Below are 27,126 nucleotides of genomic sequence, written 5' to 3'. Positions count from 1 at the left end.
TAATAATTCCTACCACAGGTAGCCCGTAACAAAGGAAGCCCAAAACACATGCCGTGTTTTGGAAATGTGGCGGGTTTGGCGGGTTTAGTTCTAGTAGCATTCGCACCAAAGAAATTGTGACAACACAGGATTTAAGCGATTATGAATAGCCTTAGTATCTATGAAGGTAAAGTGGGCCCAGTATTGTTTTATTGTGTGTTTGATTTATTGATTTAAAGGTTTGTTTAAATAATTTTTCAACAGCCAAACTAACGGACCCGTGTTCTTTTTTTCAGAAGCAGCACGTCGGTGAGTTATGAAATTATAGCAACTCTTGAAAGACTGTAACCCTCTGACCACAAAACTGAATTTCCTCTCATAACTTAAGTCAGCTTATTATATAAATATATTTACTAACTTATATATACATTCTTTGCTCAGTAAGTATTGTACAGTTTCTCCAATGATTATGAGACACTTAACGATGAGTATTTAGTATTTATTTACTTATTTGTCATATAAGGCTTATATATTTTGTTTGTTTTTGCTGTTGTTTGTTTATTCGTGTTTGTTTGCTTGCATTCAAGTCTTGAAGAGGCTGCTTGGGAATGTAGCAAAAGCGAAGGTGTTGATCTTGACTTTCTCATTGTGAACATTCGGCAAACTGAGCAGATGGTTGCCTCCATCAAGATAAAAGAGCAGGACCCGATTAGACTGGTAGGGATTGTTTTTGTATGTTTGTCATTGATTGAGATCATTATCCATGATGCCTGATATATATATATATATATCTTGGTTTGTAGAATAAAAACACGCGAACTACCGTTTCATCTCTACAAGCCTGTTCGGTGGTTGCCCACTCATCAGGAGATTTATTGAGAATATATTACTACCATCACTTATATACTATCTATGTATAAAATTAACATAAAAATAGGGCGTGAAATTTGAATGGCTGTTATGGTGAAATTGAATAATTCAGCTGTTGCATAACAAGGCTTTGTTCCTGTGGCGGCACGAAGACACTAGCCCATTAACACTGAAGCAAATGAGAAAAGCCACTTTCATTTTTCTGCAGGGAAAATAACAACTGGTTGACATGAACTTCATTAAGCCAGCCAATGAGGCAAAGAAATGCCTTATTATGGAGCTGGTGTCAGTCATAAGAGCAATTATTGCATGCTGAGTGGTCTTGGTAGTGTCCATGAATGTGCAAAAGAAAGAAAGAAAATGGTGCACCTGAATTTCCTCTGTTCAAATCACATTATATTATGACCATATTAAAAATATTTTAGCCTGGACAATTCTTCTTGAAGCTCTTCTTCATATGCTACAATGCTGACAAAATGACAGTAAAGAAAGCACAGTTGCCTTAGTGTGTTAGCCTGTGAGCCTCCACTGCTGTGGCCCAGTTTCAAATTCTTGCTTTGCCTGGTAATTTTTCAGAGTTCATGCCTTGAATAAAATGTATGTTGTTTTTTCCCTTTAGAATGCCCTACATCAGCTGTCAGTTAGTCTTGCCCATCAACTTGATGTGCTTGTTGCTAAAAGGTCACAACTCAACCAAGTTGTTGCAGATGCAGGGCCAAAGACCAACACAGGACCTGCGAAAGGTTGGCAGAGAGGGGGAGGGGTAACAACTCAGTCAGGGTGTGGCAGATGAGGGGGAGGGGTAACAACTCAGTCAGGGTGTGGCAGATGAGGGGGAGGGGTAACAACTCAGTCAGGGTGTGGCAGAGAGGGGGAGGGGTAACAACTCAGTCAGGGTGTGGCAGAGAGGGGGAGGGGTAACAACTCAGTCAGGGTGTGGCAGATGAGGGGGAGGTGTAACAACTCAGTCAGGGTGTGGCAGAGAGGGGGAGGGGTAACAACTCAGTCAGGGTGTGGCAGAGAGGGGGAGGGGTAACAACTCAGTCAGGGTGTGGCAGATGCAGGGCCAAAGACCAACACAGGACCTGGGGAAAGTTTAGAAGAGAGGGAGGGGGGTACCATTGAATCACTTGATTTTGAGGGGGGTTATATGTAAAAGATATATCAGAACGTTAAATCACTTGACTTGGAGGGGGGAGTTATATGGAAAACATATATCAGGAGGTTGAATCATTAGTTTTAGCTCTCATACACTTAAACTACTACAATTTCAGATTCCCCCAAAATAGCCTATCACCAACTCTTTTATAGACTATATTTGCATACTGTCAGCATTAATTAACTATTGCATCACTTGATCTGTTATCAATTAATAACACAAATAAAATCCTGGGTCAAAATTTATTGTCACAGAAATGTTTAGTGAGTTGTTTTCTAGATATAGTGACTGAAACTGGAAATTATGATTTATTTAGGTTCAAAAGCAGTTAACAAAAAACTTGATGACGATGTCAAGAGGTAAGTATACGAGATGTGCATTATATCAGTTATAAATAAATAGATATCAGTTCATGATGTATCAGATACTTTTGGTACCAAACCTATCACTTTGTATGAAAAATGCAATCTCATAATTGAAGCAGTCCACTACTGCGCCTAATTCATGTGGCAATGGCTACCAAAAGCAATGTATGTTCAACCAACACCAGAATCCTGCCAGGTCTCAGACATACCCAAGTTATACCTTAAATGTACCTCATAAGTATATCTAGAACGTACCCCATTGTTTGAGTGTCAAAACTGAGGTATGACTCCGCCTCCCCCTTCACCCGGCTGTGAGTGGCTGTTATCAGTTGATTATAACTTTCCTAACTATATCAGCCGCAGGGTTGCTATTGAGGATACCATTGTTGAGGGTGGTCAAGTGGCGTTCTCTGATGTTGCTGGGCTCGCTGCAGCTAAGGACACGCTAAGAGAAGCCATTATTATGCCACTTCAATTCCCTCACCTCTTTACAGGTAAGCTCATCTGTAATCCATGGTGATGGTGATAATGATAAGATAATAATGATAAACATGATGCGGATGATGATGGGGATGACACTGGTGACCAGGATGTTGATGATGATGATGGTGATAATGAGCAATTGGATGACAATCGTGTTGATGAAGATGATGATGATGATGATAGTGATGATGGTGATGATAGTGATGATGGTGGTGATGATGGTGATAATGGGGATGACACTGATGACCAGGATGTTGATGATGATGATGGTGATAATGAGCAATTGGATGACAATCATGTTGATGAAGATGATGATGATGATGGTGGTGATGGTGATGATGATGGTAATGATAGTGATGATGGTGATGGTGATAGTGATGATGGTGGTGATAGTGATGATGATGGTGATGATAGTGATAGCGATGATGGTGATGATAGAATAATGATGATGGTGATAATAGCAATGTCGCTTGTGTTTGAGTGATGTTTTTACTGATCAAAGTTACCTTTATATCCCAGGTGGTAGGAAGCCCTGGCGTAGAGTGCTATTATATGGTCCACCAGGCACAGGTCAGTTCTTTTCAGCGAAATATTGAACCAGTTGCAGTGGAGTACAAGGGGCGGATCAAAGAATCGAGGGGAATCCCGGGGGGGCGAGGTCCAGAGGGTGTAAGATGCACAAACCTCGCTTTCCCGCCGGAATTCTCATTATATGCAAAACAGCCCATTTGTTTAAACAAAGTACAAATACCCTTTCCACCCTTCCTTGATACAGTTGGTCATATTTGTGACGACTCACGCGAAAACGTACCTTAGAGCTTCTCAATTCCGCGAATTAACCCGCGAAACGGGCGCAAGCGTTCCGCGAAACGGGCGCGAGCATTCCGCGAAATAAGCGCGAGCATTCCGCGAGATAAGCGCGAGCATTCCGCGAGATGGGCGCGAGCGTTCCGCGAGATGGGCGCGCGCGTTCCGCGAGATGGGCGCGAGCGTTCCGCGAGATGGGCGCGAGCGTTCCGTTATTAAGGCGCGAGCATTCCGCGAGAAAAGCGCGAGCATTCCGCGAGAAGGCCGCGAGCTTTCCGCGAAACGGGCGCGAGTTAGGCCAAACTCGCGGAAAACCCTAAGGTACGTTTTCGCGTGAGTCGTCACATTTTAAAGTGTTTTCAAATTCATGTTCATGTATTTCCAGGTAAAACAAGGCTAGCACAAGGTAATAGCTCATTTGGTTCGTTCAAAAAACCTCATTCAAATCCCGTTATCCCCAACCTTTTTTTACAGAAATCGTGTTAACCGAAACCACTATTTCTATCCTCAGATCCCGATCACTTATCAAAATCTCGCAAATTGATGTATAATACCACTGCAAGTTTAGGAATAGTTTAGAATCCGAGTCCTGAATGCTGCTACACATTATGAGCTACATTCCATGTATCCCGAAAAAAAAGTTACTTAAATCTTGCATTCCGTGCCATACCTGCTATCCTACATTCCGCTTGTGTTTCCTCAAATACCCGTACCCCAATCGCAAAAACTCCGAATCCTGCAAAAAAATGCTGAATCCCACACCACGGGATGTTGAAGCTATATTGTTCTGCTCTTGTTCATACTAATATATTTCATCGTTTGTCCTTGACCTTTCCCGGTAGCTGTTGCGTCTGAGGTCAACTCGACTTTCTACAGCGTTTCAAGCGCGGATCTCATCTCAAGCTGGGTCGGTGAGAGTGAAAAGTGAGTAGGTCGAGGAGGCTCTAAGGGACCGACCAGCTTGACATTTTTGTTTATTCTCCCAACCACTTAATGCCTTTACCTGCGTCAGATATTAAATGATTGGTTCCTAGGCCGGTATTTGATGATAAAAGGATAAACTTTTGTTAAGAAGCTGTTGTTTCTGAACTGCAGGCTAATCAGGGAGCTGTTCCACGACGCAAGGAAAAGGGAAGGGCGCTCGGTAAGTAGAGGGATGCTCGGTAGTTAGAGGGGCGCTCGGTAAGTAGAGTGGCGCTCGGTAAGTAGAGGGGCGGTCGGTAAGTAGAGGGGCGCTCGGTAAGTAAAGGGTTGCTCGGGAAGTAGAACGGGCGCTTGGTAAGTAGAGGGGTGCTCGGTTAGTAAAGGGGTGCTCGGTAGTTAGAGGGGTGCTCGGTAAGTAGAGGGACGCTCGGTAAGTAGAGGGGTGCTCGGTAAGTAGAGGGATGCTCGGTAAGTAGAGGGACGCTTGGTAAGTAGAGGGGTGCTCGGTAAGTAGAAGGGGTGCTCGGTAAGTAGAGGGGTGCTTGGTAAGTAGAGGGTCGCTCGGTAAGTAGAGGGACGCTCGGTAAGTAGAGGGGTGCTCGGTAAGTAGAGGGGCGCTCGGTAAGTAGAGGGGTGCTCGGTAAGTAGAGGGGTGCTCGGTAAGTAGAGGGCTGCTCAGTAAGTAGAGGGGTGCTCGGTAAGTAGATGTGTGCTCGGTAATTAGAGGGGTGCTCGGTAGTTAGAGGGGTGCTCGGTAGTTAGAGGGGTGCTCGGTAGTTAGAGGGGTGCTCGGTAGTTAGAGGGGTGCTCGGTAAGTAGAGGGGCGCCCGGTAAGTAGAGGGATGCTCGGGAAGTAGAACGGGCGCTCGGTAAGTAGAGGGGTGCTCGGTAAGTAAAGGGGTGCTCAGTAAGTAGAGGGGCGCTCGGTAGTTAGAGGGGTGCTCGGTAAGTAAAGGGGTGCTCAGTAAGTAGAGGGACGCTCGGTAAGTAGAGGGGCGCTCGGTAAGTAGAGGGACGCGTGGTAAGTAGAGGTGTGCTCGGTTAGTAGAAGGGGCGCTCGCTAAGTAGAGGGTTGCTCGGTAAGTAAAGGGGCGCTCGGTAAGTAGAGGGGCGCTCGGTAAGTAAAGGGGCGCTCGGTAAGTAGAGGGGCGCTCGGTAAGTAGAGGGGCGCTCGGTAGTTAGAGGGGTGCTCGGTAGTTAGAGGGGCGCTCGGTAAGTAAAGGGTTGCTCGGGAAGTAGAACGGGCGCTCGGTAAGTAGAGGGGTGCTCGGTTAGTAAAGGGGTGCTCGGTAGTTAGAGGGGTGGTCGGTAAGTAGAGGGGCGCTCGGTAAGTAGAGGGGCGCTCGGTAAGTAGAGGGGTGCTCGGTTAGTAAAGGGGTGCTCGATAGTTAGAGGGGTGCTCGGTAAGTAGAGGGGCGCTCGGTAAGTAGAGGGGCGCTCGGTAGTTAGAGGGGCGCTCGGTAAGTGGAGGGGTGCTCGGTAAGTAGAGGGGTGCTCGGTAAGTAGAGGGTTGCTCGGGAAGTAGAACGGGCGCTCGGTAAGTAGAGGGGCGCTCGGTAAGTAGAGGGGTGCTCGGTAGGTAGAGGGGTGCTCGGTAATTAGAGGGGCGCTCGGTAAGTAGAGAAGGGGCGCTCGGTAAGTAGAGGGGCGCTTGCTAAATAGAGGGGCGCTCGCTAAGTAGAGGGGCGCTCGGGAAGTAGAAGGGGCGCTCGGTAAGTAGAGGGGCGCTCGGTAAGTAGAGGGGTGCTCGGTAAGTAGAGGGGTGCTCGGTAAGTAGAGGGGTGCTCGGTAAGTAGAGGGGTACTCGGTAAGTAGAGGGGCGCTCGCTTAGTAGAGGGGTGCTCGGTAAGTAGAGGGATGCTCGGTAAGTAGAGGGGCGGTCGGTAAGTAGAGGGGCGCTCGCTTAGTAGAGGGGTGCTTGGGAAGTGGAAGTGTTGCTCGCTTAGTAGAGGGGTGCTCGGTAAGTAGAGGGGCGCTCGGTAAGTAGAGGGGCGCTCGGTAAGTGGAGGGGTGCTCGGTAAGTAGATGTGTGCTCGGTATTTAGAGGGGTGCTCGGTAAGTAGAATGGGCGCTCGGTAAGTGAAGGGTTGCTCGTGAAGTAGAAGGGGCCGCTCGGTAAGTGGAGGGGCAGTTTATACTTACACTCAATCGTAAACTAGTATAAAATAAGCCTAGAACCTTACCTTTGCCATAGTGAACATTTAAAGTCTTCTTTACGGCACACGGCGCGTATCCATCTTCGGTCTAGACAATAAAAAAGTAACTCTGCTACCTTTGTGATAACACTGATTATCTTTGTAATACATGTAATATAAATCTATGCTAACTCTTATTATCTTTGAATAATTTTATATTATAATAACTATGTTACCTTCCAGGTTATCTTTATCGATGAGATCGACAGTGTTTGCAGGAAACGAAGCACACGCGAGGAGGAACACACGAGACGCGTCAAAACTGAACTACTGAAACAGGTAACATGCGCGAGAACTACTCGAGATGCGTCACGACTGAACTACTGAAACAGGTAACACACGCGAAGAAAAAGTACACGAGACGAACTGCAAGCGAACGATGTTCCCTTGTTTAGCCAATATTTTATTCTGGAGGAGACGCGATATCAATGATGCTCATAAAGCAGGAAATCGCTTTTTTTTGTCATCATGAAAACATTGCCCATCTGACGCCATTTCAGTCTCAAGCTGTCACAACACCAATAGGACCCTAGTTTGCTCTTACGAGTGTTTCGGGTTTTCAATATTTAGACTGTTTCCCACAGGATCTCAGTTGGCTCTAACGAGTTCTTCGGGTCTGTATTTTAGATGGAAGGAACAGACAGCCTGTCTCTCAGCGGTCAGTACTTCCTCCTGTGTGCGACTAACTGCCCTTGGGAACTAGACAGCGCCTTCATACGACGATTCCAAAAGAGAATCTACATTCCTTTACCTGAACAGTAAGTGCAAATGGGGCCAAGTAGCTACTCTGCTAAAGACGTGACGGGGTGAGCAATAAAAATTAACACCCCCCACCCCACCCCCCTTCCCCCAAAATAAAAACAAAGAAAGAATTGAAACTTTCGACCCTCAAGAATACTTTATCCTGCATCCTATGCTATCCAAAATACCCGACTTCTTACGCTTCCCAAAGTATAATCCATCTTTTTTTGGAGAGAGGCGCCTCTTACGTAGGCGTTGAGGGTTATGATTTAATCTTTGCCCCGCCTAGTTTTGTTTACCATACTCTGGCAAAAGTAAAGAGATAGGGAGGAACCCGCCTTGCCTTCTTCTCAAAGAAAATGTGCTATTGTCTATTCATGGATATAAATGTGCTATTGTCTATTTATGGATATAAATGTGCTATTGTCTATTTATGAATATAAATGTGCTATTGTCTATTTATGGATATAAATGTGCTATTGTCTATTCATGGATATAAATGTGCTATTGTCTATTTATGGATATAAATGTGCTATTGTCTATTTATGGATATAGATGTGCTATTGTCTATTTATGGATATAAATGTGCTATTGTCTATTTATGGATATAAATGTGCTATTGTCAATTTATGGATATAAATGTGCTATTGTCTATTTATGGATATAAATGTGCTATTGTCTATTTATGGATATAAATGTGCTATTGTCTATTTATGGATATAAATGTGCTATTGTCTATTTATGGATATAAATGTGCTATTGTCTATTTATGGATATAAATGTGCTATTGTCTATTTATGGATATAAATGTGCTATTGTCTATTTATGGATATAGATGTGCTATTGTCTATTTATGGATATAGATGTGCTATTGTCTATTTATGGATATAAATGTGCTATTGTCTATTTATGGATATAAATGTGCTATTGTCTATTTATGGATATAAATGTGCTATTGTCTATTTATGGATATAAATGTGCTATTGTCTATTTATGGATATAAATGTGCTATTGTCTATTTATGGATATAAATGTGCTATTGTCTATTTATGGATATAAATGTGCTATTGTCTATTTATGGATATAGATGTGCTATTGTCTATTTATGGATATAAATGTGCTATTGTCTATTTATGGATATAAATGTGCTATTGTCTATTTATGGATATAAATGTGCTATTGTCTATTTATGGATATAAATGTGCTATTGTCTATTTAGGGATATAAATGTGCTATTGTCTATATATGGATATAAATGTGCTATTGTCTATATATGGATATAAATGTGCTATTGTCTATATATGGATATAAATGTGCTATTGTCTATTTATGGATATAAATGTGCTATTGTCTATTCATGGATATAAATGTGCTATTGTCTATTCATGGATATAAATGTGCTATTGTCTATTTATGGATATAAATGTGCTATTGTCTATTTATGGATACAAATGTGCTATTGTCTATATATGGATATAAATGTGCTATTGTCTATTCATGGATATAAATGTGCTATTGTCTATTTATGGATATAAATGTGCTATTGTCTATTTATGGATATAAATGTGCTATTGTCTATTTATGGATATAAATGTGCTATTGTCTATTCATGGATATAAATGTGCTATTGTCTATTTATGGATATAAATGTGCTATTGTCTATTTATGGATATAGATGTGCTATTGTCTATTTATGGATATAAATGTGCTATTGTCTATTTATGGATATAAATGTGCTATTGTCTATTTATGGATATAAATGTGCTATTGTCTATTTATGGATATAAATGTGCTATTGTCTATTTATGGATATAAATGTGCTATTGTCTATTTATGGATATAAATGTGCTATTGTCTATTTATGGATATAAATGTGCTATTGTCTATTTATGGATATAAATGTGCTATTGTCTATTTATGGATATAAATGTGCTATTGTCTATTTATGGATATAGATGTGCTATTGTCTATTTATGGATATAAATGTGCTATTGTCTATTTATGGATATAAATGTGCTATTGTCTATTTATGGATATAAATGTGCTATTGTCTATTTATGGATATAAATGTGCTATTGTCTATTTAGGGATATAAATGTGCTATTGTCTATATATGGATATAAATGTGCTATTGTCTATATATGGATATAAATGTGCTATTGTCTATTTATGGATATAAATGTGCTATTGTCTGTTTATGGAAATAAATGTGCTATTGTCTATTCATGGATATAAATGTGCTATTGTCTATTTATGGATATAGATGTGCTATTGTCTATTTATGGATACAAATGTGCTATTGTCTATTTATGGATATAAATGTGCTATTGTCTATTTATGGATATAAATGTGCTATTGTCTATTTATGGATATAAATGTGCTATTGTCTATTTATGGATATAGATGTGCTATTGTCTATTTATGGATATAGATGTGCTATTGTCTATTTATGGATATAAATGTGCTATTGTCTATTTATGGATATAAATGTGCTATTGTCTATTTATGGATATAAATGTGCTATTGTCTATTTAGGGATATAAATGTGCTATTGTCTATATATGGATATAAATGTGCTATTGTCTATATATGGATATAAATGTGCTATTGTCTATTTATGGATATAAATGTGCTATTGTCTATTTATGGATATAAATGTGCTATTGTCTATTTATGGATATAAATGTGCTATTGTCTATTTATGGATATAAATGTGCTATTGTCTATTTATGGATATAGATGTGCTATTGTCTATTTATGGATATAGATGTGCTATTGTCTATTTATGGATATAAATGTGCTATTGTCTATTTATGGATATAAATGTGCTATTGTCTATTTATGGATATAAATGTGCTATTGTCTATTTAGGGATATAAATGTGCTATTGTCTATATATGGATATAAATGTGCTATTGTCTATATATGGATATAAATGTGCTATTGTCTATTTATGGATATAAATGTGCTATTGTCTGTTTATGGAAATAAATGTGCTATTGTCTATTCATGGATATAAATGTGCTATTGTCTATTTATGGATATAGATGTGCTATTGTCTATTTATGGATACAAATGTGCTATTGTCTATTTATGGATATAAATGTGCTATTGTCTATTTATGGATATAAATGCGGTGTCTGTATAATACAGAGACGCTCGTATCAGCCTCATCAAGATGCACTTGGGCACCACGCCTGCATGTCTGACTGAGAGGGACTGGTGCGTACTTGGGGAGAAGACCCGCGGGTTCTCGGGTAGCGACCTCGCAAATTGCACATCTGACGCCGTTTTCGAGCCTGTGAGAGAACTGCAAAGGTCCACACACTGGAAGCAGCAGGCAGGCAAGTCTGCCCCCGTCCCCCTAGTACCTGGTGGTCTGTGCGGGATTCCTGTGGTCCCCTAGTACCTGGCGGTTTGTTCGGGATTCCTGTGGTCCCCTAGTACCTGGTGGTCTGTGCGGGATTCCTGTGGTCCGCAAGGACCTGGTGTTCTGTGCGGGATTCCTGTGGTCCCCTAGTACCTGGTGGTCTGTGCGGGATTCCTGTGGTCCCCTAGTACCTGGTGGTCTGTGCGGGATTCCTGTGGTCCGCAAGGACCTGGTGGTCTGTGCGGGATTCCTGTGGTCCCCTAGTACCTGGTGGTCTGTGCGGGATTCCTGTGGTCCCCTAGTACCTGGTGGTCTGTGCGGGATTCCTGACGTCCTCTAGTACCTGGCGGTCTGTTCGGGATTCCTGTGTTCCCCTAGTACCTGGCGGTTTGTTCGGGATTCCTGTGGTCCCCTAGTACCCGGTGTTCTGTGCGGTATTCCTGTGGTCCCCTAGTACCTAGTGGTCTGTGCGGGATTCCTGTGGTCCCCTAGTACCTGGTGGTCTGTGCGGGATTCCTGACGTCCCCTAGTACCTGGCGGTCTGTTCGGGATTCCTGTGTTCCCCTAGTACCTGGCGGTCTGTCCGGGATCCCTGTGGTTACCTAGTACCTGGCGGTCTGTTCGGGATCCTTGTGGTTACCTAGTACCTGGTGTTCTGTTCGGGATTCCTGTGCTCCCCTAGAACCTGGTGTTCTGTTCATGATTCCAGTAGTCCCCTAGTACCTGGTGTTCTGTTCGGGATTCCTGTGGTTCGCCCTGGCGCAAATTGGGCTACCCAAATAAGATGGGATGGTCTCGGGTGACGTCACATTTTCAACCAACACCCGTAGATGCGCCATTGGGCCGAAACATCGGTTATCAATATTCTGGCTTCCATCAATTTAAGCCATGTAAGCTTTGTCATAGGCCAGCGCTTAAATGGCTTCCCATGACGCCATTTTGAAAAGAGCTGACCCACCACAAAATGTTATTCCGTTGAGAAAATAAATGATGGAGGCCATATAATACGGTTTAGCTACTGTAAATCGTTTTAATAATATAAAAATGCTCACCACCCTGTTTGGATTCCCAGTGTATTCTCATGTATATGATGTCCATGATCTATTTCTTACAGACGGTGGTTTTGAGCCGTGCAGTGAGGGTGAACCCGGATGTGTCACGTGTTTATTGAAGGACCTACCGCCACAGAAGGTATACCAGCTCACCCACAGCTCAACATGTGGGACCAGAACAATTTTCTTGAATGTCTTATTATATTGGTAAACGATCAGGATCGGGGGAAGTATTCGGGATAATGGAATATCGATGAAAAAAATGTTCAGTATTACGTGATATTCTAGTTTAGGCCCTGTTCTTTTCATGTGCCGATCGAAATGCAGATACATGCTGAATCAGCCAAGACTAGTGTTTTTACATGCGTTTATTTTACGATTCATTAAAACATAGAAATACATAAAATACATGAATTACAAAAAGAAAAACATAAAATCTTGTGAAAACCCACTCAAAATACAAAGATTACTGAGATACAACACAGTGGATCCTTCCATGTCTACTGGCGGACTGACTTTTACAAGGATTTGGGTTGCTTTTATACATAAATGAGAGACAGTTTCACAAGTCTCTTTACAAATATTCTGAATAGGGTCACGAAAATAGCACGAACATTAATTAAACCGGACTGCAATGTACAATAAAAGGAAACTAACTAATTGAATTGGAACACAAAAGCCTAAAAGTCAATTGCTCCATTTCATTTGCATTTAAAACGACACATGTAAATAAAGAAAGCTTACTTCATTATGTGAGGTAGCCTGAATATCAGGCTTTTTTTAGGGGAGAGGAAGAAGGGGGGGACTTACCGAGTCCCCCTCACCCCTCCCCTGAGGGCATTGATACTCAGGCTATATGTGAGCACCAGGCGCGCACAGTGCACCCTGCGCAACCCCTTTTGCGCCAAAAAAGTGGGTAATTGTTTATTAAGGAATCTTCAAATACTTTTCGTTTTCCAGTGTCTAATAAATACGTATCCATATGATACGTATGACTGCGTACCTCCCGCCCCCCCAATCATTGGTACAAGCCTGCACACAAGCGTCAAAACACATGTTCTTAATCCCTTGTAGGTCACGCCTCGCCCCGTGGTACTCGAAGACTTCATCAGATCACTCTCCCACAACGGGAGCACCATTACCGATGAAGAACTGGACAAATTCACGGTGTTTACCAAGTCTTACGGACAGAAAGGATGAACAAAATTGCACCATTACCCACGATCTGGACAAATCTACGGTGTTTACCAAGTCTTACGGACAGGAAGGATGAACAAAATTAGCATTCTTATAGGCCATCTTTGACGCGCGAATCAATGGGGGACGGGACCAACGTTATTCCCAACCTTGTCCCAAGGGTTTTCTCGGTCGTAATATTGAAAGCGGTGGTCACTCTCAAGATGGCGGAGTGTCGAAAAAGAAAACCCTGGATGAAGTCTAAACAACGGGAAACCACGTGACCACCTAAAGAGAATCCAAGAACGGAAATGATGTTGAAAGGAGACACGTCAAAGATGGATGCGGCGCGGGTAATTTGTTTTTCACTACAAATACACAGTCCTACTCCCGTATGAAGGCTAGATTAGAGCACAACGATGGAATTAGTGTAAGGCCGTAATAGATGCAGAGGCAACCAGATTAAATGATAATGCGGAGATCGGGTTACTCCACCCGTTTGCCGATCACAAAACTAGTTAGGATTCGCTCCCTGAGAATTCTTTATCGACCTCAGCCCCCCCCCCCCCCCCCCCCCCCCACACACACACACACACACACACACTTCTGTTACCAACAAATAGCTCAGCAAAGCCTCAAGAATTAAACTGCTGGAAAGTAATCCTTTTTTTATTAAATCACCATTCTAATATTATATAATTCCGCAATCAACTGTGAACCGTTCTATCTAATCCTATAACTATTTACTGGGTTTAGGAAAAGATATTTTAAACTTAGTAAACGTATAGATTTTTGCACGCAGAAATAGTCGATTTGAAAAAATGTATTTACAATACTCTTAATTTCTGCCGCAGTTTCATATTTGGTCAAAGCCAATCTAGACGAAAAGTTCGAAGATAAAAAAAGCGCGGAAATTTTCCTCTTTACTGTAAGGATGTTGGCTTGTTGATGCTATCGGTTTTACTAATTCTTATCCCTTCTTTTATCACGGTTATTGTAGCAGCTGTCATTTAAATATTTATTGCTTTTCCTTTTAAAAATTGCTAACAACCGTGGCTTGTCTTACAGACTTAGAGCCGACTTATATAAAACTTTTGTTCCTGTTTTATTTGAATTTAAATATCGTATGGTTCTGTAAAATATGATCATCCATTGACTATTGTAGGCTGTAACAATAGAATGGAGCCGTGTTTATCGCAGGATTGATGATGTAATTCACAACAGATTTAGCTAGTCGGCCACTGAAATGTACATCTCCCTGTATTATATTTATATATTTATTGCAGCACTAAAAGGTTTGTAACAGTTCGTCACACAAGTCGGCTCAGAGTCTTGCTGATTACCGCGGCGTATTACAAAATCTAAAATACTAGAGATATCGTAAAATATTACATTACAAAACATTGTAATAAATATTCTGCATGGAACGCATCAATCAACTAAAAGAAAATAGCAAAAGCAAAATCCTACAAAATTCCTTGAAAACTTTCCTACAACTGACTGCAAGTTTTCCCCATATTCAAATAACCTATTCTCTAATCAGAACATTCTGTGTCGTTAAATCAGCAGTCACTCTTTGCTTTAGTGGATTTAGTGAAAGTAGGAAAATAAAACCCTAATCTGGAAGTTTTGTATTGGTTGTCGATATTTCTCAAATATACAATATGTTATTTTATCTAAAATTATATCTGCCCGAGCACTGGACAAAAATTGAGAAACGTTAGAGGGCCACTAGAGTGGTTTTCATTAGACCCAGAGTCGAAGCGTGATGGTGAGAGAGGAAGAAGGGCCTACAATAGCTTTTTTTTATTCAATCAATCAAGGGATAACAACTGATAACTAAGGAATCGGCGCCAGGTTAAGAGGCATATATCTCATGGGTTGAAGAAAACCAGTCTATATCACATTATATATTCCACACTTTTCACGGAAAAGACACCAGAAGAAAACGTCACGTCTAGAGGTAAAACAACGAAAATGTAAACCTAAAGTCGAGGGAATAGGGCTGTTTCAGTTAATCCGTGGAACACTGGCGTATCACGCACAAACAATATCAAATTTTAATCAATTATAAGTAGTTTCTGTACACAACTCCCATAGTGCGTTTCAAGGACAAATTGGAACAGCTCTAATGGCGAGAGAAGGTTGCCGAGTCTATCCTACTTAAAATTTTCTATGACTTCCAGCAAGACGTAACCGAAAGACTTCGGTTCATGCTTGGATCCAATAAAGGTTCTTTGTTGCCGTCGAACTTTTGCCGAATGCCATCGGGTCGTCTCCGGCTGACCCAAATCTTCATGACGACGCCCGCGAGTATCCATCATTACCGCTGTACCGTTGTATTCCCGAACACGACATCGGCTCGTAATCGGCACACTCGGAGACCCATCCCGTTATAGTTTTCTGAGTCGGAAGATTCCCGCTTGTTCTAAGTTTAGTAGTAGAAGTCTAACACTAATACACACCATTAGATTTGTGTCAGGTAGTCGTTATACCTGCAAACACATAAATGAGTATGAGGTTATCAAAAGTGATTTTTTTAGGAGTGAAATGTTGAAATCTTTAGAAACAAGGGTTAAAAAGTAAAGCTTCCATACGATTAAATATGACGTTCTATTTGCTGAATGCTGATAAATCAATAGGAGACAAAGTTCAAAGTCATGTGACTGCTGTTGAACGAATAAACGCCAATGGTGACTAGAAGTCACGTGTCTTCTAGTAGACCAATGAGAGCTTATTCCTGTGGGCACGTGTCATGTAATAAACCAATAAGAGCTCCAGATCAAATTGACCTCTTATTGGCTGAAAGCTGTTTCCGGGTGATGTTAAAACCGTATGAAAAAAAAAACGCTTATCGATTTATTATTATCCATCATTCATCCATGTATGATTCTGTCATTGCTGGGTATTATTTATTTAAAGCTTGGATTTATCACTTAGATTTATTCGGTATTTATGTTTGTCTATATTCAAACTATCCAAGTTAAACCATTTTGTGTGATTTTACACTGGAGAAATAAAATAAAAAATTCCAATTCACATTTGAAACATTTATTTAATCTGTCATTGAAAATATAATTGACATTGGCTGACATTAAACGCACCATCAAATTATCATTGCCATTATTCTTATTTTACCTTTATTTAATTTGTTTACGACTTGAGAAGGTTTAGAGTTTAGTGCTTTGTTGTTTGGCCAACTCATCGCTGACATCGCGCAAAGTATTATGGGCACTAGCATTGGTCTGGTCTAGGTTACTTGCTGCGCGCAAGTCCCCATGGGGGATAAACGCGCTCAAGTCCCCATGGGGGCTATAAGCACGCAAGTCCTCCTGGGAACGACAAGCGCGGACGGTATCAAGGGAGCTACATGTCTTTGGTTCCTTTAAAGGAAGTCAGATTTATTGGTTAGTTTAGTGACTGCTATTTAAAAGACTTTCTTTTAACCCTTTCACTCCTGGGTACTTTTGAGCAACATTGTAAGTAAAACAGACTGAAAACAGAACCCCCCCCCCCCCCCCTATTTCAAGTCCAACACTACCAGTTAAGCTAAGCTACGGCTGACCCAAGACGGTATGCCTTGAAGTTTCCAACAATGCACTGCGGTGCCTTTTCTTTCTAGCGACGGCACTGCTACAGCCTGTTGCTTACAACAGTTTTGCTTGTAATTTGCTTAAAAACTACAGCTTTTTCATGCCTTAGGACATCATGAAGTCTTTTTGGGCATAATTAATGCTGTGCTTATGGATGTTTGCACGCTGAGGGTGATTCAATGGGATAATTCCTTGTCTGGGCTTCACCAAGTGAGAAAGGAATTTTCTGGTGAATGGCCTCATACTCTCCAATGCGGGCCATCTTTGCTACCCCACCTTATTCAAAAATTGTTTTCAGGCTTATTCTGGGTTCCTTGGACCTGGAAATGTTTTTCTTGGCTTCGGGGCAATAAAGGTATCTATTGGTGACTTGATCTGTGTTTGCTTGTCTCTATTTGTAGTTCGGAATTTTGTGTCTTTTTTGGTAAGAAATGCTTCTAAGTTTAAGCATTTGTTTACGAATTGGTCAGAAATCAAGGTTGATATTTTGACAAGAGTCAATTCTATTACATTGCTTGGATGCGCTTTTGCAGGTCGTCTATGCCTTGGATGAATCTATGAGTATCCGGGTCTGGTGATGTTTAGTTTGCATTTTTGACGTTTTGGAGTTGGGCCTATATTTTACAGGCGTCTCAGGGCGTTATGGCAATAAAAGACATAATGATTAATTTAGATTTTAATATGCAACGGCTTCTCAAATAAAAGCAGTACAAGGGAGCAAGGCAGAATGTGTTCCAATGGAACGCGCGATTGATATTATTACGAAAATAAACCACTTTGTTATGCAACACCACATGTGTGTTTGTTCGTAAGGGGAGTTATCAGTTGCGCTTTGGGGGTGTGGGGCTCCGATTATGAAGTGGATTATGTTTGTCAACTACATCAAGCAAGTACTTTCGGTAAGGCCTATTTTACCAATAGAGTCGGGTAATAGTTTGGAAGATGAGCGGGTTGCGCTAAAATGTTGAAAATGAAAAATTCTTTAGTTTTCAAATTATCTTAACAAAAATACTCTCGAATTGACTATCTGAAATTTATTCTTGTGCAAAACTGGTCCTCTTGCCCCTCTCACACAAGTTGCCTTAGGGTTTGGACTAAGCAGGGGGCGTAAATTCGGGGATGGATCTTGGTAGGCAAGAGTGCATTTATTTTTTTTAAATATTGCCAGGACAATTTTGGCGTGAAATAAAGATTCATCAATCGCGAAGTTTGACAGGTCAGTTTTAAGCCAAAAATTCGTGTGCTTTAAGTTGGAGTATTGTTAGGTGTTACTGTAGATTTAGAAAAAAATTCATTGCGCAGATTTCGAGATTTATAATTTAATATAAAAATATCCTTTTAACTTGCATGACAAATAATAATTTGATTTCCAAGAATAGTGAATCTAGCGGAATCTGATAAAGCATAGATGTATTAATAAAATCTAAAAAAATTACGAAAATCGCGCCGAAAATGAGTCTTCTGTAGGGAACATAGTATATAAGCTGTTTAGCCAAAACAACCTAGGCGCGCCACCTTAAATAGGAATACATTCTGCCGTGCTCCCTTGAGCAGTAGTGCGAGAAGAGTTGGTGCTAAAAGGGATACAGCACTCTGACCACGCCCTTAGAGGCACACACTCCTAGGCTCAGAGGCACACACTAACCTCAGTCGGTTTCTTGCTGATCTTTTTCGTTCTCTTCGTCTCCTCTTTACTCAAGTCCGACACCGTTTCGTCAAGCGACACCGTCCGAGTCTCCACCAGACTCCGCCGACGGACTTTCTCCTTCTCCTTTTCACGCTCGTCGTGTCCTTTATGTGTGATACGCTCCATCCACGATTTCCTACGATTCGCTACCTCAGAGTCCCTATCCCTTAGCGAGCGTCGAATATGCACGCCCCCGAAACTCTCGTTCGCGTGTTTATTTTTGTCCTTATTCGTATCGCGATCCAAATGCGACCGATCTCTCAGCGAAAACCCCGAAAGACTTCGGAAAAAGTTCGGCCTCTTTTCGTCATTCGCGACCGGCGACTTATTCTGTTTGTCCCGTTTTTCATGTTTATCTTGTTTATCGTGCTTTTCCGATTTCTCCTTGTCTTTAGTAGACTTTACCTTTGATGGTAAATCCTCGCTCGATTTCACACTCCTAATATCGCGAGTTGCAGTGTTCCGTTCCTCGATAGTTGAAACGGGACGCATGCGGGATTGATGTCCCGAGTTACCCCCCTCGTCGTCCGTAAGACACGCCCCACTAGTGGCGCAGGAGGATGTTGACACGGCGGACAAGCGCTTGGGGCTGACGGAGCGCGAGCTACGAAGGTACTTGCCGTGATAGGGTGTGGTTGTTGTGTTGGGCTGGTACGCCGAGATGTCGTCCGAGCGGGTACTGGGTACGAGGAAGGATGGTTGGCTTCCGACACTAATTCCCGTGGACGCTTCAGTCAGTCCGTACTCTGTAAAGTTGAAAACAGGAAATCAACGCTCAATTTATTCTAGACACATTAAATCAACGCGAGTCAGTGATCCTGTTGAGCTCAAAATATCATAGACATGTATTAATTTGCTAGTTTTTGAACAAGAAACAACTATATATACTAAATACAACTATCACGATCATGAGTTTTGCTATTATGTTTGTGTTTTTTTTCTCGTATATCTTTTTGTTTAAGATGAGCTCAACATCATTTTCGAAAATGTAATTATCTGTAGACTAAGTGAAGGATGCTCTCTCGTACTTGGTATCTTACAAGGATGAAAAATTGGCGGCTGACAGAAACTCTTCGAGTAGGTACCTTTGTTCCTCATCGCTTGTTTCCAAAGGATCTTGGTGATTTCCGACAGCCAGGCGTGTTTGACTTCCACTGAAGACGGCTGAGGAACCACATTAGTGAGTTTAGACAACTACGACGGTAAAAAGGACGGCAAGGAACAATAGATAGTCGTTTTTCAAAATGGTCTTAGCGCGCCGGGAAACCTCCGATAATCTATATGTTAAAGTGGAAATTCTCCACTTACACACTTCTTATGCGATACAAAGTAAAAAGAGGCACTCCCAAATATGGTATGTTATGTCCAAATAAGGAATGAGCGGTATGTTATATCCAAATAAGGAATGGGCGGTATGTTATATCCAAATAAGGAATGGGCGGTATGTTATGTCCAAATAAGGAATGAGCGGTATGTTATATCCAAATAAGGAATGGGCGGTATGTTATGTCCAAATAAGGAATGGGCGGTATGTTATGTCCAAATAAGGAATGGGCGGTATGTTATGTCCAAATAAGGAATGGGCGGTATGTTATGTCCAAATAAGGAATGGGCGGTATGTTATGTCCAAATAAGGAATGAGCGGTATGTTATGTCCAAATAAGGAATGAGCGGTATGTTATATCCAAATAAGGAATGGGCGGTATGTTATATCCAAATAAGGAATGGGCGGTATGTTATGTCCAAATAAGGAATGAGCGGTATGTTATATCCAAATAAGGAATGGGCGGTATGTTATGTCCAAATAAGGAATGGGCGGTATGTTATGTCCAAATAAGGAATGGGCGGTATGTTATGTCCAAATAAGGAATGGGCGGTATGTTATGTCCAAATAAGGAATGGGTGGTATGTTATGTCCAAATAAGGAATGGGCGGTATGTTATGTCCAAATAAGGAATGGGCGGTATGTTATGTCCAAATAAGGAATGGGCGGTATGTTATGTCCAAATAAGGAATGGGCGGTATGTTATGTCCAAATAAGGAATGGGCGGTATGTTATGTCCAAATAAGGAATGGGCGGTATGTTATGTCCAAATAAGGAATGGGCGGTATGTTATGTCCAAATAAGGAATGGGCGGTATGTTATGTCCAAATAAGGAATGGGCGGTATGTTATGTCCAAATAAGGAATGGGCGGTATGTTATGTCCAAATAAGGAATGGGCGGTATGTTATGTCCAAATAAGGAATGGGCGGTATGTTATGTCCAAATAAGGAATGGGCGGTATGTTATGTCCAAATAAGGAATGGGCGGTATGTTATGTCCAAATAAGGAATGGGAGGTATGTTATGTCCAAATAAGGAATGGGCGGTATGTTATGTCCAAATAAGGAATGGGCGGTACGTTATGTCCAAATAAGGAATGGGCGGTATGTTATGTCCAAATAAGGAATGGGCGGTATGTTATGTCCAAATAAGGAATGGGCGGTATGTTATGTCCAAATAAGGAATGGGCGGTATGTTATGTCCAAATAAGGAATGGGCGGTATGTTATGTCCAAATAAGGAATGGGCGGTATGTTGTCCAAATAAGGAATGAGCGGTATGTTATGTCCAAATAAGGAATGGGCGGTATGTTATATCCAAATAAGGAATGGGCGGTATGTTATGTCCAAATAAGGAATGGGCGGTATGTTATGTCCAAATAAGGAATGAGCGGTATGTTATATCCAAATAAGGAATGAGCGGTATGTTATATCCAAATAAGGAATGAGCGGTATGTTATGTCCAAATAAGGAATGGGCGGTATGTTATGTCCAAATAAGGAATGGGCGGTATGTTATGTCCAAATAAGGAATGGGCGGTATGTTATGTCCAAATAAGGAATGAGCGGTATGTTATATCCAAATAAGGAATGGGCGGTATGTTATGTCCAAATAAGGAATTAGCGGTATGTTATATCCAAATAAGGAATGGGCGGTATGTTATGTCCAAATAAGGAATGAGCGGTATGTTATATCCAAATAAGGAATGGGCGGTATGTTATGTCCAAATAAGGAATGAGCGGTATGTTATATCCAAATAAGGAATGGGCGGTATGTTATGTCCAAATAAGGATTTGGCGGTATGTTATGTCCAAATAAGGAATGGGCGGTATGTTATGTCCAAATAAGGAATGGGCGGTATGTTATGTCCAAATAAGGAATGGGCGGTATGTTATGTCCAAATAAGGAATGGGCGGTATGTTATATCCAAATAAGGAATGGGCGGTATGTTATGTCCAAATAAGGAATGGGCGGTATGTTATGTCCAAATAAGGAATGGGCGGTATGTTGTCCAAATAAGGAATGAGCGGTATGTTATGTCCAAATAAGGAACGAGCGGTATGTTATGTCCAAATAAGGAATGGGCGGTATGTTATGTCCAAATAAGGAATGGGCGGTATGCTATGTCCAAATAAGGAATGGGCGGTATGTTATATCCAAATAAGGAATGGGCGGTATGTTATGTCCAAATAAGGAATGAGCGGTATGTTATGTCCAAATAAGGAATGAGCGGTCTGTTATGTCCAAATAAGGAATGGGCGGTATGTTATGTTCAAATAAGGAATGGGCGGTATGTTATGTCCAAATAAGGAATGGGCGGTATGTTATATCCAAATAAGGAATGGGCGGTATGTTATGTCCAAATCAGGAATGGGCGGTATGTTATGTCCAAATAAGGAATAAGCGGTATGTTATGTCCAAATAAGGAATGGGCGGTATGTTATGTCCAAATAAGGAATGAGCGGAGCGATCTAAAAACAAAGAGATTGACATTATGGCATTATGATGGTTGTGAGGTCCTATATCTATACTTACTTGCAATATGTAAGTTTCTCCGATCTTGCGACGTCTGAACCATAGCTCAAACTGCAGCCCACTGTCGCCCACAGACTCCGTCAAACCGATGTCAGCGGTCTACAGGAAGATATATATTATATATCAGTAAATAAGTAAAGGGGATCAAAGAAAAATATTTATTTTCGCATATTAGAGTGGTAGGATCGGTCGGCGACCCAGGCTCTTTCTCGTCAGGGGAGATATAAAGCTTGCTTGAAGGAGGTTGATGGTGTTTCATTGCGGAACCTCAATCGATGGTCCGCCATTTTGGATGTGACGCAAAGTGATCGCGCCCGCAGTAGGTATAGCGCGAAGCCTTCAATCAAAGATGGCAGCCCATCGACCAGGTTTCCCATAACACAACGCTTGCACATGTAACCTTTATCAAAGTCTCCATAAAACATTTAACATAGATCCAGGGTTTTTTTTAGCAGAATGTACTCTGATCTATCCATCAACTAGGTGTACCTTAAGGGAGTGCTTGTAGAAGTAAAGGTCCACACCCCCTGCTTGTTTCTTGGCCTTACTAAAAAGGACCAAGTCCTCGAACAGGAACACGCGACGACGGGTCTTCTTCTTGGCGTGCCACACGATGAAGTTATCTTGCCGTAACAGTCGACCTTGCTCCTTCACATTGATCTTGAGAAATAAGAGCAAACAATTGTGAAGTGTCTTGCCTATCTGATGACATGTGACGCTGAGGCGCTACCAGATATGTGCACCAATCAGAACCAACAAAATCACATTGCTCAGGGTGAACCGATGTGGGTCAAGTGAAGTTCTTTTTCCATGTATCTGTGATTTTTAGATAACTTATTACAATCTTGTCATTAGAGGGAGAAGCAGCCTTGTCAGTTTATCAGTGACACGTTTGATAATGTTGTTATCTATGAGGAAACGTTATGTGAAGAAATTTCGATATTGTTATAGTAAATGATTTCTATGAGGAAAGTTATGTAAAGAAATTTCAATACTGTTAGACTTACAATACAACAATTACCGAATGCAATACAGGGTATCGCAAAACTACCCAAAAAAAACGGCCAATACAAATGGATGCTTTGAGCATGGTCTTTTCCAGGGGTGACAAAATGTCGGCGACAGAGATACGTCAAGCGTGAACTGGAGTTCGCTTTACGTGTTACAGTACTTACATCGCAGGCTCTAAGAGAATCCATAGCGAGAAGATCATTGCCATGTCGCAGCTGAAACTTGACCATCTCCTCGGCGGCCTGTCATTCCATAAACCATAGATCACAGTTATCAGTTATCAGTAAATATTGCCAGAGACACAGCGCAAAAGATGTCTCCACAAAGCCTATTGATCTAGAGCAGTCTTAAAGCTTTAAGCTTTCATATGATTATGGCGTAATAGAGGTAAATAGATGTTGTGTCATGCGATTTGATTGCAAATACTTGTGTGTGTATCCAAGGCATGAACCAGCTGTGTCTATGGGATTCAGTTTACAGCTGGGATTAACTTGGATATTTCTCTCTCCTCACAATGATTAGAGTCACTTCATGGCTGATTACCAGCTAGGACACTTGTCAGTGAGGAACGGAACATTTCTGATCAATCTTGAACCATACGCTTAAAGAGTAGTGTGCAGTAGTAAGCTAGTGAATTTCAACAAATCCGCCATTTGAAGACAAAAGTATCGAGTACTGGATATAATGACTTGTGAGTTGAAAAATGCGTTGCAAGACTATGTGATACATACCCTGGGTACCAGAGCCGTCATACTTCTCTATTCCAGTGACCCTGAGCCAGACTTCTATCTTGTCCAGTGATGGCTGAGCGTCACTGGAGGAGAGAAGTCTAGAGGCTCTGGTACCCAGGGTACGTTATACAAAAATATGGCCACAAATTTCGGGAACCCTGTGACGTAAATCGAGGGTCAATTTATTTTTAAATCCTTTTAAGATCACAGGCGAATCTACTTTTGTGAGCGCAGACATGTCTCAGCAACTATAGTTGTTACCCACTTCGAGAGGATATGATGATCAAGGGGTGACGTAACAAGGTGACTTAATAATACCATCGATCTACGTCAAAGACATACCCTTACTAGCGAGGCGTCAAATGAGAAGGACAATATTAGAAAGGAAACGTATTCAAATCCGAAACCATCAAGTCTAATTTCAGGACCTGAGATCCAGAATATTGTTCTGCCAAGGTATAAATCAACACAAGGTTGAAAAGGTATGTTAAACGCCTCTGTGAAACAGAGTAGTTACGCTTACGTTTCGAGCGTTATTTATTTATTTCATTTTATTAGCTTCGCCACAATAGGCGGGGTAGCCGCAACAGCATGGCCATTTACTGCGTTAGACATACGTCGGAGAAAAAAGATTGCTTGATGTGCAACGAACTACCGTGGCCACCAAGACAAAGTTTTAAGAAAGTTGGCCAATAAGGACTCTGAATCAGTTTTATTGGCACGAACTTCTTAAATAGGAGGATTCCATCGTGCTCTGACGTGCTTCCTCTAATGAATTTTTAACTCACTGGTTGTTCAGTGAAGTAATCATTATCTGACTAGATAATTTGTTTATCGTTTCCTTATTGGCGTACTACAAAACCGTCAAGGTGGCCACGGTAGCGCGCGTCGCACTGTAAATGGTCACAGTGAAAGATCTAGTGTTGTGATCTGTACCTTGAGCTCCGAAACCCGTGTTGATCCGCCATAAACTTTAATCATGTCCTGCAAAGGGAAATCATTTTTCAACCACATTGCAATAAACTTTGGCTTTCAATCTACGTTGAACCATTATTATAGGCCATTTTAATGCAAGAGCATGCCAATAATAAAGCACAAAAATTTATATGTGCTAATTGCATTGGTGATATACAGAGGAATCAATTGAGTTTGCCCGGAACAATTTAACTATGTGTTTAAATCTGACAGATCAACGGTCATTTAATAAACTTGGATGGTTGTTTTCGTTATTCCTAATTTCAACTGTTCTCGAAATAACTAAAAAAATATCTCTTCAGCGAGAACCGCTACGATGGCCATCTAGAGCCTAAACGCACAAATGCCTTCTTGGCTCCCGCTAGCTTTTCCCCATGACTTACAAGGGAGGCAGACTACTAGAATCAAACTTCTCTGGCTATTTCCCGTGACTCCGAAGGGAGGTAGACTACTAGAATCGAACTTCTCTAGTTGAAGAAGGATAAAAACTCACCCTCAGCAAAAGACCATACTTGCACATGCGCTGAACAGGCTTCATAAGGTAGCTACCGAGGTCAAGCTTGTCACCAAGCTCCTTCTGGCATATCTACAACAAAAGACACAATTGTCATTCCTTCTGGCATATCTACAGACAACACAATTTTTATTGACAAGTGGCCCATAAGGCGTAGCCAGCATGACGAGACATGGCCAGCCCCCTGGGGGAAACACGTGAGGCGTGGTAAGCCTAAAAAAAGAGGACGGGGGATGGAGTGACAAACCATAACAAACAGATCATCAATTACATCGCGATGCGCGCCATCGCGATCACAATAACAGGTTTAGAAATTATGGAAACTACTGACGATCACAACAGCGATTCTGATAGCCTTTGACGAGCTTTCGTGAATCTTTGCCACGTCTCTTTGTCATGATAGCATGGGTCACGAGAGATGACTGCACAAAGAAGACTAAGTGTTTAGCTCACCCGAAAGTAGGCATTGCCATGGTCGGATAGAAGCTGGTCCGAGCGAGGTTTGTTCATGTTGTAAAGAGCATAAAGGTAAAACTGACGCTCCTGTGGAAGAAAAACGAGTGTCACGCAAAATGTCATGCCAGCAACAGTCACGCAAAATGTCATGCCAGCAACAGTCACGCAAAATGTCATGCCAGCAACAGTCACGCAAAATGTCATGCCAGCAACAGTCACGCAAAATGTCATGCCAGCAACAGTCACGCAAAATGTCATGCCAGCAACAGTCACGCAAAGCAACAGTCACGCAAAATGTTATGCCAGCAACAGTCACGCAAAATGTCATGCCGGCAACAGTCACGCAAAATGTCATGCCGGCAACAGTCACGCAAAATGTCATGCCAGCAACAGTCACGCAAAATGGCATGCCAGCAACAGTCACGCAAAATGGCATGCCAGCAACAGTCACGAAAAATGTCATGCCGGCAACAGTCACGCAAAATGTCATGCCGGCAACAGTCACGCAAAATGTCATGCCAGCAACAGTCACGCAAAATGTCATGCCGGCAACAGTCACGCAAAATGTCATGCCAGCAACAGTCACGCAAAATGTCATGCCAGCAACAGTCACGCAAAATGTCATGCCAGCAACAGTCACGCAAAATGTCATGCCAGCAACAGTCACGCAAAATGTCATGCCAGCAACAGTCACGCAAAATGTCATGCCAGCAACAGTCACGCAAAATGTCATGCCAGCAACAGTCACGCAAATGTCATGCCAGCAACAGTCACGCAAAATTATCATGCCAGCAACAGTCACGCAAAATGGCATGCCGGCAGTGCTTTCTTTTTAAAATCATATGCATGTAAATTTCAGAAATATTATAAACAACTAAAACACGTGTTTGAAGTGTATTTTAAATCACCTTCAAGACACAGGAAAATGTGGGATTGATTTAGTATTGAAACCTGTCAATGGCTTAGTGTCTAACGCTCAGACGTTTATTCTTTCATCATGCTACAAACGCAGTTTAGTCAGGAATCACGTAGAGCCTTGACCTACCCATTTTAGAAAACAGCTCCCAATTTGGAGAGGTCGTTCCTTGCAATTCTCCAATTCACGGAGAAAAGAGCTGAAATACAAACGGTGCTAATTCAGTACTAGCTTGTGGCGCTTGCGGTACTGAAAGAGTTAAACT

The 27,126-nt window shown here is 41.7% G+C and overlaps 2 protein-coding genes across 7 annotated transcripts in view; one reads left to right on the top strand and one right to left on the bottom strand.

Moving 5' to 3' along the window:
- The first annotated feature begins 17 nt into the window (after window positions 1-17).
- Window positions 18-13,635, top strand: LOC5502322 (vacuolar protein sorting-associated protein 4B). The gene is made up of 15 exons (XM_048721262.1): window positions 18-166; window positions 276-288; window positions 567-696; window positions 1,469-1,592; window positions 2,325-2,367; window positions 2,731-2,867; window positions 3,376-3,426; window positions 4,049-4,069; window positions 4,506-4,587; window positions 4,759-4,807; window positions 6,966-7,061; window positions 7,410-7,540; window positions 10,677-10,867; window positions 12,008-12,084; window positions 13,020-13,635. The coding sequence occupies exons 1-15, from the start codon at window positions 142-144 to the stop codon at window positions 13,143-13,145; spliced, it is 1,296 nt and encodes a 431-aa protein (XP_048577219.1). The 5' UTR covers window positions 18-141; the 3' UTR covers window positions 13,146-13,635.
- Window positions 13,636-13,774: 139 nt separating this feature from the next.
- The window catches only part of LOC5502328 (puratrophin-1-like), a 35,584-nt gene continuing 22,232 nt past the window's right edge, over window positions 13,775-27,126 (bottom strand). For 4 of the 6 annotated variants that reach the window (XM_048721257.1, XM_048721259.1, XM_048721258.1 and 1 more), the window contains exons 18-28: window positions 26,991-27,060; window positions 25,943-26,032; window positions 25,469-25,561; window positions 24,937-24,984; window positions 23,434-23,511; window positions 22,748-22,918; window positions 22,259-22,357; window positions 19,487-19,565; window positions 18,360-19,147; window positions 16,260-16,504; window positions 13,775-15,616 (exon numbers count right to left, since the gene is read on the bottom strand). In XM_048721257.1, the coding sequence (XP_048577214.1) occupies window positions 16,292-16,504; window positions 18,360-19,147; window positions 19,487-19,565; window positions 22,259-22,357; window positions 22,748-22,918; window positions 23,434-23,511; window positions 24,937-24,984; window positions 25,469-25,561; window positions 25,943-26,032; window positions 26,991-27,060 (1,729 nt within the window). In that variant the 3' untranslated portion in view covers window positions 13,775-15,616; window positions 16,260-16,291. Of the gene's footprint in view, window positions 15,617-16,253; window positions 16,505-18,359; window positions 19,148-19,486; window positions 19,566-22,258; window positions 22,358-22,747; window positions 22,919-23,433; window positions 23,512-24,936; window positions 24,985-25,468; window positions 25,562-25,942; window positions 26,033-26,990; window positions 27,061-27,126 lie in introns of those variants that run through there. The other 2 variants (XM_048721261.1, XM_048721256.1) reach the window with 2 other exon arrangements.

This window comes from Nematostella vectensis, chromosome 13 (genome assembly GCF_932526225.1).
Source record: "Nematostella vectensis chromosome 13, jaNemVect1.1, whole genome shotgun sequence".
Lineage (NCBI taxonomy): Eukaryota > Metazoa > Cnidaria > Anthozoa > Actiniaria > Edwardsiidae > Nematostella > Nematostella vectensis.
This window is presented reverse-complemented; position numbering and strand designations above follow the sequence as displayed.